The sequence below is a fragment of the Elgaria multicarinata genome, chromosome 4, assembly GCF_023053635.1.
Source record: "Elgaria multicarinata webbii isolate HBS135686 ecotype San Diego chromosome 4, rElgMul1.1.pri, whole genome shotgun sequence".
Lineage (NCBI taxonomy): Eukaryota > Metazoa > Chordata > Lepidosauria > Squamata > Anguidae > Elgaria > Elgaria multicarinata.
The window spans coordinates 107,346,235-107,361,977 of record NC_086174.1 but is presented as its reverse complement, the minus strand read 5'-3'; the positions used below and the strand labels follow the sequence as shown (position 1 = coordinate 107,361,977).

Here is a 15,743-nt window from a genome sequence, read left to right as displayed (position 1 = left end):
AAAATAACACAATATGGCAATTGTTGGGAGTGACGTGTTTGGCTTTTTCTAGCAGAGAGCTTACTTGTGAGGTCGTGGTGGTAAGAGTGCCTCCCCTCTGTGGAACCACGTATTATTTACATTGGGCAAAGGGAGGTGGATGGGGAGACAATTAGAGCAGTTATGCATTATAGCATGCATTCCTTTTGCTTACTTCGCAATGTAGGGTGCTCTGGATACCCTCTGCCCCCAGGTGTTGAAGTATTGTGACAGGTTGGTCCCAAAGCTAGATACCTGTAAGCAATGTGGACAGGATCCCATATGTGTTCTGAAGCCAGAGTATTTTGTGCAAAATGCTCCGTGTGCAAAGTGCTCCCTTTCCATAGTTTCCAATCACCAGAGTTCCACAGTAATTTCTAAGTGTGCACAGCACAGGGTAGAGAGACATAGCCCCATGCTGCACCTCTGTCATCTGCCTTATCATCTCCTGCTGACGGTACTGTACGGTGATTGGGTGCTGAGATACAGCATATCCTATCCTCTGTGCGGCAAGTAGTCATCAACATAGTTTTACTTATTTTAAAATGTATTTTCCCCTTCTGTTGGAGTCAACAGGAGGGAAATGTCCTGCACCCAAAATTGATGGGGGCACAGCTATGAATCAAAGAAATATAGGGCAGAAATGTTCCCCCGTCCTCCATGTCATCCTGTTTCAGCCCTCCAAGATTGTATGGGGGACTTCCACCCATGTAGCTGTTATGGTGGCAATATATCTAGGTTTGAACTGGTGTAGTAGGGCTTTTGCTACACCCTAAAGCCCCTCAGCCAGTGTAATTCCAGTATATAATTGCACACTGATGTGGTTAAGCATGCTTAAATAATTATTTCAGGAAGTGAGGAAAGATGCTTGCTTCCATATTTGATTGTGGCACCATTCCATCCTTTTTTTATCTAAATAAGCCTTCTCCAGCATGGTGACTTCCAGATGTTTTATACTACAACTCCCATCAACCCCAGAATTGGCCACACTAGCTGGGAAAGACAGAGGTCACTATCCAAAACATCCAGAGGGAACCAGGTTGGGGAAAACTGCTCCTGCATGGTTTTAATTTTTGTAAACCGCCCAGAGAGCTTCGGCTATTGGGCAGTATAAAAATGCAATAAATAAATACAGTAAATAATAAATATTGAAAAACCATATGTGTTGGTTTTTTATATGATTTCTTCTCTTGCATAGTAATTTGCTAATAGCAGGCAACTTAGCCAGGTATTTTACAATAACTGTCAATGTTAAGTGATAGAAATTATTATATGCACATGGTGACTTACATGCTCATGATAAACATATATGTGGAGTATTCCATTGAGATCAAATTAGAACTGATTTCTAAGAAATGGAAAGATCAGGCTGCCAGAACTATAGCAACCATACCAAACTGAAAAATATGCATGCTGGAGAAAGGGCTCTGTATAATTGAATGATTTCCAGCTTATGAAGAATGTAAATGATTGGCAAAATGTTATTATCCATATTAATAACATTGAAATAATTGCTGACTGCTTGGATATACGTATGTAGTCCTTGTGCAGAAGTTATAATCAATAAATGGAGATTGGAGTAAAACACAATCCTGTGCATACATTTCTGTCCAGTTTGACCACTAGCATCAAGTTTTGGTTTCTCTGTCTTCCTTCCAATGATAACTTATTTATTCCACGTTTTTTTTGCATATTTCTCAGTTGAAGTTTTTCCCCTCAAGACATACTGGGATCTTGAGCCATTGCATATTTACACAGAAGCATGTCCCACCACGTTCAACAGGGTTTACTGCCAAGCAAATGTCTGTAAGATTGAAGTCTTATTTTCAGTGATCCATTCTTTTTCTTAAAAATAATTTGACATGAGAATTTATTTCCTGGAAAATTTCCATGCCTACTCCTACCAACTTTTCTTTTCCTCCTGGGGATAAACATATACAATAGCAGGCACACCCTGGTTTGTGTTTTGAGCAAGAATCATGTTTGCTCAAAAGAAAGCACTATTGCATTGGAGGGAAACCTCTGACTTGTAGAGTTGCCCATCCAGCCCACAGCCCTTGGGCTTCCTCTGAGTCCCACCCCAAGCCCAAAGCCCTGACCTTATTATTATTATTATTATTTATTTATATAGCACCATCAATGTACATGGTGCTGTACAGATTACACAGTAAATAGCAAGACCCTGCCGCATAGGCTTACAATCTAATAAAGTTGTAGTAAACAATAAGGAGGGAAAGAGAATGCCAACAGGCACAGGGAAGTGTAAACAGGCACTGGGTAGGGTGAAGCTAAACAGTATAGAGTCAGAACAAACTCAATATTTAAAAGCTATAGGGAACAGAAAAGTTTTTAGCTGAGTTTTAAAAGCTGTGATTGAGTTTGTAGTTCTCAAGTGTTCTGGAAGAGCGTTCCAGTAACCAGAAGGCTACTGGGGCTTCCTGGGCAAGCAGGGAAAGGAATCCCCTTGTTTTCTCAGATTTCTGATAAGGAGATTTCCCTGCGCGCCGTCCCCCTTCCCAATGGGAAGGATGATTGGAGAAAACAAGGGAATTGGGGAAGCGGCAGCATCACCTGCCCTGCATCTTCTCTCCAAGGCATGGGACAAGCAAAGAGCATTTGAAGTACATGGGCCTTCTTCAATGGCAGAAGATCCATGTGCAGCAAAGCTTGCTCGTGGCACAAGTCTGAAGGAACATCTTCTAAATGCGCCTGACAGGGACCAAATTATGTCAGGGTGTGGGACCCCATCCATTTGATGTCAGGACCACTTCCCTGGATGTTATTTGGCCTGCAGAGGGCTGGGTAGGTGGGGAATCTGCCCCCCCACCCCATTCTTGGTGCCATTACCTGTGCTGGTAATGACGTTTAAAGCCCTAAAGGGCTTGGGACCTCGATACTTGAGAGAGCGCCTCTCCTTATATATGCCTCCCCGAGACCTTAGATATGTTGGAGGAGCCCTTCTCTGCATCCCACCAATGCAACATATATGTTATGATGGGACAAGGGAGAGGGCTTTCTCTGTGGTGGCACCCCGACTGTGGAATGCCCTCCCCTTGGAGGCCCGACTGGCACCAACATTGATTGCATTTCAACACCAAGTAAAAACATGGCTTTTTAACAAAGCCTTTGATGGTTAAACTCACTGGCACATTGTTTTAACTGCATCTATTGCTTTTAAATTATATATTGTTTTAACTTGGATTATGGTTTAATTTGTTTTTAACTGTGTATATTTATTGTTTTATACTGTGTTTTTATCTGTACGCCACCCTGAGATCTTAGTGATATAGGGTGGGATATAAATATTTTAAATAAATAAGTAAATAAATCCCCACATTCAATGGAGCTTACTCCCACTAAAATGCATATAGGACTTTTGTATTGTAGGTAATGACACTGGACATAACCACTTCCCTACATTACAGACTGGCTGTAAAGTATTATTTGACCAGCTACTTTGTTTTAAATTGAACAATTTTAATGTCCTGTTTTTAATCTTCTTTCTTTTTACTGTTTTGTTCCTATGTTTACTGCTCCAGAATTATTTTAGATATGGAACGGTATATAAATATTGTAAATAAATAAATAAATATCTTGGTTTGCAGTATGGCGATAACCCTGGGCTTCATAAGCCACTCTTGCTGACTGCGCACCAATCTCTAATATTAGCACTGGACTACAATGCAGGGACGTTATATACTGCTCTCATTCAGACACAATCCTGCCTCCTCCTGTAATACAGAGAAATTATCAATACACTATGACCCTGTTTGGATGTAACAGCAGCAATTTGTGGGTTGTGTTTCATTTCCAGGAGCAACCTATGAATGTGGCATTCATAGGTTGTTTCCATGATGTCCAAGCACGGGCACGTGGGGTTATCTGTGGATTAAACAACCCCAAATTAACCCATGGTTTATTCTTGGTTTAACTTGGGGGTTGTTTAATTAACCCACAAATTACTGCCGGATGCTGCTGCTATATTTGAACAGGGCCTACATTTTTATAGTAGTGTACCTGGGTAGGAGTATTCCAAATCAGACCATTAGCCTATCTAGCTCAAATCAGACCATTAGTCTATCTGGTTTAGGGTGGTTTCTATGCTGCTTGGTAGCAGTTCTCCAGGGTTTCAGCCACAAGCTTTTCCCAGCTAAACCTAGAGATGACCAGGATTGAACCTGGGACCTTCTGCATGCCAAGCAGGTGTTCTAAACCTGAGCTACCGCCCTTCCTTTTGTACCGGCAGGGCAATTCCTTACTTGTTTTTAAATACATAAATCACATTTTCTTTAGGAAGTAAGACCTGAGAAAGTGCACAAACGCCTGCTTTGGCTTCCCATCTGTCTATTCTTCCTTTGTCATTGATTTTGCCCCCTTGGAAGAACCCTCTGCGCATGCGTAGTACACTACCACCCCTCCTTTTCGCGAGCTTGTGCTCGCTTCGTCTTGACCCATCGATCACCCCACCGCCCCAGCAGGAAGGGCTCCTATTGGTCCCTTCTCGATTCGCACCGCCGCCAATGAGAATGCCCGACGCGGCTCCTCAAAGGCTCGCGCTCCGTGTCACCTAAACAGGAGCGCGAGGCCGGCTGTACGTTAACGGCCGACATGGCGCTCTTCGGGCTCACGCTGCGCAGAGTGACGGCGGCGCCAAAATCTCGGCTGCTGCGCCTCGCTACGGGGTCTCCCGTCCGCAGGCACGCGGCGCATTTCGCTTTCCAGCCGGACCCAGAACCCACCCAGTATGGTGAGAGAGGGAGGGGAAGGGAGGCGATAGAGACGCTGCTGCGCCCGCCGCCTCCTCCTCCTCACCGGCCCCGTGCCAGTCTCTGGGGCTGAGGAGAAGCGACTCAGTGAACCAGCTCGGCTCTCGGGCTGGACTGAGCTGGCAAATGTCGGAGGCTGTCGACAGGGTTGCATCACTTCAGCAAGTGGGCGGGTGGGTGGAAGATAATATTTTCCGAATGGTCTCCTTCAACACCTCCCTTACAACCCCTCCCAGCACACCAGTCGTAGGATATCGTTAAGACGTTTCTGCCTGACGTACTGGTTTTCTGTTTGTAAGAAGCCTTTTTTAAAGCGTTTTAAAATGGAATCACCCCCCCCCCATTTATAGTTTGAAGTGGTACAGCCCGTTCTCCTACCTCCCACCTGATCCTGCTGCTTATGTAGACGCAGACTCGGTTTGCTGTCGGGTGGAACGAGATAGTGATTGTCTTGCGAAGGGGATAAGCAGCCTGTTTATTTTCTTGGCACTTACATTCCTCCCTTCTTGAATTTCAGGTGTTCCCCCCCCCCTCCAGATTGCAGGGTAGTAGGGTTACCAGAACTTAAGAAGGCTTGTCACACTTTTAGAAATAGCTATGTAGAAGAGGGAATTTGAGCAAATGTAGCTTGTCATGTACAGGTGAGACAAACTGTACCTGCTGAAATGCACTGTTGGCTTTTGCGTCTAGTCACAAGCAAGTGCAATCTTCCTTCGATCTGTGTTCTTCGTTGAACAGAGTGACTATTTATTTATTTACTTATTTTATTTATTTCTTGGCCGCCTTTTAGTGCAGGAGCCTCCCCAAAGGGGTGTACAACAATAAAACACATAATAAAAATGGTAAAAATAAAATAAAAACAGTAACAGCAGTGAACATTCTAAAAAAAAGAAGAAGCTAACTCCACCATAAAATAAAACTTGCAACAGACAACTGCAGCCATAACCCAGTCTGATAAAATAAGCAGGAGAAGGCCAGAGTAAAGTAATATATTAGGGCCTTCTTAAAAGCCTGCAATTACAGGGTTTGTGGGACCACTGCAGAGTAGGCCCTCTCTTGTGTGGTTGCCCACCTAACTGCTCCCACGGGTGGATAAATGAGAAGGGCCTTCATCGAAGTCAATGGGAATAACTCAATTAAGTGCAGGAACCCAGGGTTAATTTATTTGTAGTGGCAGAAGTTAACTTTTTATTTAGTAGTTAGCAAGGTTATTTAACAAAACTGAATTTTCCATTTTTTTTGTTAAATATTGTTCAGAATTCCAGCATGAAGTGTTAAGATTCCTGATGTAGCAGAAGTTACTTGATGTAGAAAAAGAAAAATCAGTTATAGATGACTGATGAGCACAGCATACCTGTACACTTAGGGCCAAACTACACTTGATGAGCTGGACTTGTCCGTCTGCAAAAAGAAGGTGCTTTTCATTAGTAGAGGGAACTAGGATAGAGCAGAGGCTTTCCCACTCAAGGAAGAGAGTCTTCCAAGCTTTCTGAACATTCAAGAGGCAGCTGGACAACCATCTGTCAGGGATGCTTTAGGGTGGATTCCTGCATTGAGCAGGGGGTTGGACTAGATGGCCTTGTAGGCCCCTTCCAACTCTGCTATTCTATGATTCTATGTAGGAGGTAGTGCTGTGTGCTGCAGGGGGAGGGGAATAAGAGAAAATGGCCACTTTGCTCCCTTCCTTCTGTGCCCGTGGAATTCCACTGAGTGGAAATCTGGATTGAACTTGACCCATTTAGTTTGCATCTGTGAAGCATCTAACTACAGACAGTAGCATAGCAGAATGGTGATTGTTAACCAGCAAGATAATATTTCTCCTTATCTCATGGACACTTGGCGAAGTATAGATTGTGAATAAGAACTGTACATAGTGAAGACACTGGGTTGTGACAATCGTAGAAGTTTTCCACATGGATCAGCCAATATTTTGAGTATTTTTAAGAACTTGATAAATGTACTTGAACAATATGCTTTGTGTAACTATGTAATCTGTTTGGACAGGCCAGACACAGAAAATGAACCTTTTCCAGTCTATAACAAGTGCCTTGGATAATGCGTTATCCAGAGATCCAACTGCAGGTATCATTTTATACTGTGATATAAGAACATAAGAACAGTCATGCTGGATCAGACCAAGGGTCCATCTAGTCCAGCACTCTGTTCGCACAGTGGCCAATCAGCCAGGGATGAACAAGCAGGACATGGTGCAACAGCACCCTCCCGCCCATGTTCTCCAGCAACTGGTGCACACAGGCTTATTGTCTTGAATACTGGAGATAGCATTTTGTTAGAAGCCTCTGCTGTTAAGTTCACACTCTTTAAACTGTAAATCTGAAATCATGTGAAACATATATTAAAATGAATTAATTTGATCTCTGTATAACAAAAGAATAGTGTGGAATCCCAAAATTTGTAGAGTGTCATGTTGGACAGTTAGAAAAAATACAATAAAAATACAATATGGTAATCTTTTGTCACAAAGTCATCTACAAGCATTTAAGTTGTGTATGTAAAGGGAAAAAAAAGTTCCTCCATTATACCTTGTTGGTTTTCTAGAGAACTACTACTGTGGTTTCTCTTCTAATCACATTTTCCTTCCTTTTAGTAATAACAATGGACAACTGAAACAATGTGCTATTTAAATGAATCTTAGTATGCCCCACTTCATACTTGGATGCTACGTTGTTTTTAAATTAATTTTTTATTGTGAAAATTCAACAAAACGAGGAAAAGAAAAATGTGGCTATGTAAATTTGAGTATATTAGTTTCAGTACAGTCGTGTGAAAAACAAAGTACACCCTCTTGGAATTGTATGATTTTACATATCAGGACATAATAACAATCATCTGTTCCTTAGCAGGTCTAAAAATTAGGTAAATACAATCTCAGATGAACAAAAACACATGACATATTACACCGTGTCATGATTTATTTAACAGAAATAAAGCCAAAATGGAGAAGTCATGTGTGAAAAAGTAAGTACACCTTATGATTCAATAGCTTGTAGGACCACCTTTAGCAGCAATAACTTGAAGTAATCGTTTTCTGTATGACTTTTTCAGTCTCTATCGTTGTGGAGGAATTTTGGCCCACTCTTCTTTACAACGTTGCTTCAGTTCATTGAGGTTTGAGGGCATTTGTTTATGCACAGTTCTCTTAAGGTCCCGCCACAGCATTTCAATCGGGTTGAGGTCTGGACTTTGACTGGGCCATTGCAACACCTTGATTCTTTCTTTTTCAGCCATTCTGTTGTAGATTTGCTGGTGTGCTTGGGATCATTGTCCTGTTGCGTGACCCAATTTCGGCCAAGCTTTAGCTGTCGGATAGATGGCCTCACATTTGACTCTAGAATACTTTGGTATACAGAGGAGTTCATGGTCGACTCAATGACTGCAAGGTTCCCAGGTCCTGTGGCTGCAAAACAAGCCCAAATCATCATCCCTCCACCACTGTGCTTGACAGTTGGTATGGGGTGTTTGTGCTGATACGCTGTGTTTGGTTTTCGCCAAACGTGGCGCTGTGCATTATGGCCAAACATCTCCACTTTGGTCTCGTCTGTCCAAAGGACATTGTGCCAGAAGTCTTGTGGTTTGTTCAGGTGCAACTTTGCAAATCTAAGCCATGCTGCCACGTTCTTTTTAGAGAGAAGAGGCTTTCTCCTGGCAACCCTTCCAAACAAGCCATACTTGTTCAGTCTTTTTCTAATTGTACTGTCATGAACTTTAACATTTAACATGCTCACTGAGGCCTGTAGAGTCTGAGATGTAACTCTTGGTTTTTTTGCAATTTCTCTGAGCACTGCACAGTCTGACCTTGGGGTGATTTTGCTGGGACGTCCTGTCCTGGGAAGATTGGCAACAGTCTTGAATGTTTTCCACTTTTGAATAATCTTTCTCACTGTAGAATGATGGGCTTTAAATTGTTTGGAAATGGCCTTATAACCCTTCCCAGATTGATGGGCAGCAGCAATTGCTTCTCTAAGATCATTGCTGATGCCTTTCCTCCTTGGCATTGTGTTAACACACACCTGAATGCTCCAGACCAGCAAACTGAAAAAAACTTTGGCTTTTATAGAGGTGGCCATACTTGCTGATGATCAATTAATCACGGGCATTTGATTAGCAGCACCTGTCTGCTACTTAGCATCTTAATTCCTATGGAAGCAGTAAGGGTGTACTTACTTTTTCACACATGGCTTCTCCATTTTGGCTTTATTTCTGTTAAATAAATCATGACACGGTGTAATATGTCATCTGTTGTTGTTCATCTGAGGTTGTATTTACCTAATTTTTAGACCTGCTAAGGAACAGATGATTGTTATTGTGTCCTGATATGTAAAATCATACAATTCCAAGAGGGTGTACTTTCTTTTTCACACGACCGTATATCATACTATTCCTTTGTTTATCATGATTAACAACCCATTTTGCTTTATTCTTTACTGTACATTTGCAGTAATATTTGGTGAAGATGTATCCTTTGGTGGAGTCTTCAGGTGCACTGTTGGCTTGAGAGACAAATATGGTGAGTCCACAGTTTAAGTGATTTATCATCTGTCATATTGCTATAGTTATTTCTCTTTTGCTGTTTGCATCAAAATAATAATAAAAATGTATTGGAAGATTTCACTTGCGAAATTGCTATTTACATTTAGTAAAAGTGATCAGAAGACCCAGCAGCTGACTGCAAAGTTTAAAAATGGACTGAGTTGCTAGGATCATTACCTTGGTTAGGAGATTACCGAAAGTTATTGGGTTATTATGCCTCCTGATTTTAAGGCTCTGTGACAGTGTTGTAGCTGTCACATCTGTTTGCAGTTATGCAGGCTGTATACAGTACTGTTCATTCTCTCCACCAACGTATTTGAGACTTATAGTTTTATATCAGTAGTAGTTAAATACATTTGGTTATTTTGTATGAAGCTATTAAATGTACATGCCTTTTTCTAGAACCATATTCAATACAAAATTTGGAGCCTGGCTTAGAAATGTGCTTTGTAAAATACATGTCAAATAAGGGATTCTTGTGAATCTCATCCAGGTACCAGTTTTAGAACAACATTCTGCAGATGTAGACTGGCACAAGATGAATTATGATATACATTTGTAGTATAATAAAAATATCATGGATGTAGGATCTAGGATAATTTTTGGTAGGTATCATTGGAAACATCTGGCTTCATTGTTGTGTGTTTCTGTGGAAGTAGCTTATTTTTATTGAGTGTTGTATTCTGTTGTTAGGACAATGCTTTCACTTGTCATAGAAGCAAAATATGCTTTTGAAACAGAATAGGCATAGCTTTCGTTAGGGTCTGTGACAATAACATGAGAGAAAAGAACAGTCCCATTTACCAAACAAGGGGGAGATCATAGATGGCTAGTGCTGACACTTTATATATTGATGTGTCATAACTGGCTTGTAATGGTTTGTATTCTATAACATACAGAGAAAAATGGATATGCAACTATGTGTGCATGCTTCTGTTTTTCACTGTAAGTGTTACATTGAAAAAGCAGAACTTGCATATGTCTCCTCCATGCACGTTCTTTTTTCTTAGCATCTTGTAATGTGCCAAGCCATTTTCAGTCAGAAATCAATAATCATAACTCCCTCTAATAACAAATTCAGTTGTTGAGTGCCAACAGGATTGGATCTAAAATGGGGCCACCAAGTAACAAGAAAGAAGTATTTTATAATTGCAACATGAACAAACAATTACTAATATATGTGTTCCTTTTATTTTAAAAAATTGAGTTCTTTTTCTATATGATTGTTCAGTTATTCAATATATATCTGTACTACTCATTATGCTGAAGTCCACATATTGTTTCTAAGCCTATCTCTAACACTGGATGTTAGTATTACCTTAATAAAATTAAAGCACTCATAACTTAAATTTTCATAAATATATCAAACTATGGTTTTATGTGCCAAATTATACATGAGTTGAATCCAGACTTAACCATCCTTAAAATATACCAAGTTTCTCCTTGCCGATAGAAACCCCTCAGTTACTTATAAGGTTGCTAAATTCTGCCACTTGGCTAAGAGGACATGTCATAACCTATTAACCTTCGAGAATGTTAAATCTCTGGGAGATGGGAACTAAGGATCTATATTACTTTGTATAGTTGTTGTTGCTGGATTAATGTTGTGTTGATCTTGGACCGTAATAAAGTGATTGATTGATTGACCTATTGAAATAAATTTATGCTGCCACTGTAAGTATTACTAAGTCTGGATCCAACGCAATACCTTTTGTGTAAAATTAGTAAAGTAAGCTTGAGTTTGATAAGAAAGTAGTTATTGCATGTATTTAATTTTGCCCCACATTTTAATTCTCCCTTGGGGAAAAAACATTGTCCCCGTGGCTTCAAAATGTCAAGAAATTGACCTTCTCTGCTCCCACTACTTCTAGCTTAAAACGTATTCATTAAAAGATCACCTTGCAGGCCCCTGTGTTTCATCGAATACCTTGTATTCCAAAAATTATGTTATGCTGTACACAATATGCATGTTTTTTTCAAGTTTGTAAAGAGAATCTCTTACTTTTGTAGGTAAAGACAGAGTGTTCAATACTCCTTTGTGTGAACAAGGAATTGTAGGATTTGGCATTGGAGTTGCAGTCGCTGGTGCTACGGCAATTGCGGAAATCCAGTTTGCCGACTATATTTTCCCTGCCTTTGATCAGGTTAGTGGATATTTTAGGAACTTGAATTTAGGGTAATTTGTATCAGAAAATTTTCTGATGCCTTAGAGAGTGATCTAATTTAGCATGTTTATTTTATTTTCATTTAGTAAATCACAAAACTACAAAAGTACCACATGTTATTTTTTTGTTTCAATACATCACAAGTATTTGATCTGAAATATTGAAGGGGGGAAATTAAAGCACATTTAATGTGAGTTAAATGATGTATGATGTAGATTTTTTATTTAAATACTCGTAAAGAAATAAAGACAGTGTCCTGTTAGACACTAGTGCTAACATAAATTACGTTGCACTAGCATAAGCATCTTCTAATGCCACACTAGTAGTGTGCATTTTTACAATGAGTTTCCCCCAAACCAGAAAACTCAATTGTTGTGAACGAGAAGTTACTTATGCTAATACAATGTAATTTATGTTTGCACCAATGTCAAAGAGGGTAATTATCATTATTAATATTTTTGTACCTCTTTGAAACCCAACCAACCAAACACAAAAAAGACCACATGACTGTGCATGATTAGCGGAAAACCACTCATCTATTCTAACAGAATTCAGCTCCTCCACTAAGGTTGGTGGGGCACCTTCAGCTTATTAATTTATTATATTTTTATACCACCCAATAGCTGAAGCTCTTTGGGCAGTTCAGAACAATTCATTTCACTCTCAGTACTTATTAGGTCTATTTCACACTGACACAAATATATATATATTAATGACATATATGTATTCTTCCTTATACTTGCTAGGAATATTCACTTGAACAACTTTAATTGCCACTTTGAAACTGCCAAGCTTGCCTAATACTGTATTTGAAATTGGGATTCATTCATTGTTACTAATGAAGTTATGAAATGCAGTGATGTGAGGGCATAAATTTTCCAAACTGGACATTTTTCCAATGCTTTATTTTTCTATGGAAGCTTGTGCTTCCTCCTCCTCGCTGCATTATTGTACATCTGTAGCTGGCTTAGGGAAATCATAGAATCATGGAATAGTAGAGTTGGAAGGGGCCTAAAGGCCATCTGGTCCAACCCCCTGCTCAATGCAGCAATCCACTCTAAAGCATACCTGACAGATGGTTGTCCAGCTGCCTCTTGAATGCCTCTAGTGTGGGAGAGCCCAGAACCTCCCTAGGTAACTGGTTCTATTGTCGTACTGCTCTAACAGTCAGGAAGTTTTTTCTGATGTCCAGCCGGAATCTGACTTCCTGTAACTTGAGCCCGCTATTCCGTGTCCTGCACTCTGGGATGATCGAGAAGAGATCCTGGCCGCCCTCTGTGTGACAACCTTTTAGGTATTTAAGAGTGTCAAAAAACAGTGTCAAAATACCTTAGTATTTGGGGTGATGTCCAATGTTGTATGAAGGAAGGTAAGCCTGTGCAATGGATCTTTCCCTTTCCTTCTCCACTGCTACCTCTGAAAAGCTACTCCAGGACAGGAGCTTCTCCAAACATTTGGGCTTTGTTTTATGGAGCTGAAATGGGAGGGGGAAGCGACAAAATTGGGAACCCTGTGTGACCAGTGTAAGATTCCTCCACCTGATTTCTACTCTCCTGTTGCAGACCATAATGTTTGGTAGGTAACCCTGAAATGTACAGGTCCCTAGAGTGGGTTGGGGAGGAAGGGAAAGAGAAGCTCCCTTGTGTGACTAGCCTTCTGCTCACACAGTGTTAGTTTTGAGATTTGGGAGGTCTTGTTTTTGCTTAATATTGTATAATAGAACATCAGTTGTCTTGGAAGCATGATATGAATGGATAAGTACAAGCAATATTAAAAATACATGCATTTTCTTTCAGATTGTTAATGAGGCAGCAAAGTATCGGTATCGCTCTGGAGATCTCTTTAATTGTGGAAGCCTCACAATTAGGGCTCCTTGGGGTTGTGTGGGTCATGGTGCATTATATCACTCTCAGTGCCCGGAAGCCTTTTTTGCTCATTGTCCAGGACTAAAGGTACAGTAATTACCCTTAACAAAATTATTTATTTCTGCATTTACAGACTGCCTTTCAGTGCAGCTCTGCTAGGGGTATTTTACTTCAGGTAACAAATCACAACTTTGATTCAGCCATTAAAAAACCTTCCAGCATGTTTGGGAGATAAACATATGGAAACTGCAGGTAGATCCTAAGGAGATAATCTGAGAACCTTTTGCCATCCTGACTTCTTCACAAAGCCCCCTTTAGTGCTCTCAAAATCAAGGAGTCATGATGTGAGCTTCCATCAAAGACCAGTGTACCAGGATCTCACAGAATTGTCACAATATGGCAAGCTGTCAGTCTAAAAAATGGCCGCTAGTCAATTTGTAATTGATATCTGTGTTAGAGACTGCATTGGCATGGCGCAAGCAGTATTTAAAGTAAAAGATATAGCATAGGTGCAGAATAACATTTTTAGGTGAGATCTGACCTAAAAGTAATTGATTTTTGACCATTGATATAATATTGTTACAACGTGATGTTTTAGTGCTATGATTCTGAAGTTTGTTCAGCCATTTTCCCCACACTGTTTTCATAGAATCATAGAATAGCAGAGTTGGAAGGGGCCTACAAGGCCATCGAGTCCAACACCCTGCTCAATGCAGGAATCCACCCTAAAGCATCCCTAACAGATGGTTGTCCAGCTGCCTCTTGAATGCCTCTAGTGTGGGAGAGCCCACAACCTCCCTAGGTAACTGATTCCATTGTCGTACTGCTCTAACAGTCAGGAAGTTTTTCCTGATGTCCAGCTGGAATCTGGCTTCCTTTAACTTGAGCCCGTTATTCCATGTCCTCGACTCTGGGAGGATCGAGAAGAGATCCTGGCCCTCCTCTGTGTGACAACCTTTTAAGTATTTGAAGAGTGCTATCATGTCTCCCCTCAATCTCCTCTTCTCCAGGCTAAGCATGCCCAGTTCTTTCAGTCTCTCTTCATAGGGCTTTGTTTCCAGACCCTTGATCATCCTGGTTGCCCTTCTCTGAACACGCTCCAGCTTGTCTGCGTCCTTCTTGAATTGTGGAGCCCAGAACTGGACACAATACTCTAGATGAGGCCTAACCAGGGCCAAATAGAGAGGAACCAGTACCTCACGTGATTTGGAAGCTATACTTCTATTAATGCAGCCCAAAATAACATTTGCCTTTCTTGCAGCCATATCGCATAATTGGCTCATATTCAGCTTGCAATCTACAACAATTCCAAGATCCTTCTCGTTTGTAGTATAGCTGAGCCAAGTATCCCCCATCTTGTAACTGTGCCTTTGGATTCTATTTCCTAAATGTAGAACTTGGCATTTATCCCTATTAAATTTCATCCTGTTGTTTTCAGCCCAGCACTCCAGCCTATCAAGATCACTTTGAAGTTTGTTTCTGTCTTCCAGGGTATTCGCTATCCCACCCAATTTTGTGTCATCTGCAAATTTGATCAGCGTTCCCTGCACCTCCTCATCCAAATCATTAATAAAAATGTTGAAGAGCACTGGGCCCAGGACTGAGCCCTGTGGTACCGCACTCGTTGCCTCTCCCCAGTTTGAGAAGGTTCCATTGATAAGTACTCTTTGAGTCCGATTCTGTAGCCAACTGTGAATCCACCTAATAGTTGTTCCATCTAGCCCACTTTTAGCTAGGTTGTTAATCAGAATATCATGGGGCACTTTGTCAAAAGCCTTGCTGAGGTCGAGATATATGACGTCCACAGCATTCCCACAGTCCACAAGGGAGGTTACCTGATCAAAAAATGAGATCAAATTAGTCTGACAGGATTTGTTCCTGACCAATCCATGTTGGCTTCTAGTAATCACTGCATTGATTTCAAGGTGTTTACAGATTGACTTCTTTATAATCTGCTCCAGGGATGGATGTCAGACTGACTGGTCTGTAGTTTCCAGGTTCCTCCTTTTTGCCCTTTTTGAAGATAGGGACAACGTTAGCCCTCCTCCAGTCGTCCGGCACCTCACCCGTCTTCCATGATTTTGCAAAGATAATAGACAAAGGTTCTGAGAGTTCTTCCGCTAGCTCCTTCATTACTCTAGGATGCAGTTCATCGGGCCCTGGAGATTTGAACTCATTCAAGGAAATTAGGTGTTCTTTGACCATTTGTTTATCAATCTCAAATTGCAATCCTGCCCCCTCAACTTCTGCTTCACTTTTTCCAGGGGGGTCATAGACCCGCTTTTGGGAGAAGACTGAGGCAAAGTAGGAATTGAGCACTTCAGCCTTTTCTTTGTCATCTGTTATCAATTTGCCATCCTCATTAAGCTGTTGAACCA

The 15,743-nt window shown here is 40.9% G+C and overlaps 1 protein-coding gene across 3 annotated transcripts in view; it reads left to right on the top strand.

The window, feature by feature from the left end:
• Positions 1-4,659: 4,659 nt before the first annotated feature.
• BCKDHB (branched chain keto acid dehydrogenase E1 subunit beta) overlaps positions 4,660-15,743 on the top strand; it is a 47,690-nt gene continuing 36,606 nt past the window's right edge. For all 3 annotated transcript variants that reach the window (XM_063125792.1, XM_063125791.1, XM_063125789.1), the window contains exons 1-5: positions 4,660-4,765; positions 6,789-6,866; positions 9,244-9,312; positions 11,346-11,479; positions 13,297-13,452. In XM_063125792.1, the coding sequence (XP_062981862.1) occupies positions 6,803-6,866; positions 9,244-9,312; positions 11,346-11,479; positions 13,297-13,452 (423 nt within the window). In that variant the 5' untranslated portion in view covers positions 4,660-4,765; positions 6,789-6,802. The remainder of the gene's footprint in view (positions 4,766-6,788; positions 6,867-9,243; positions 9,313-11,345; positions 11,480-13,296; positions 13,453-15,743) is intronic.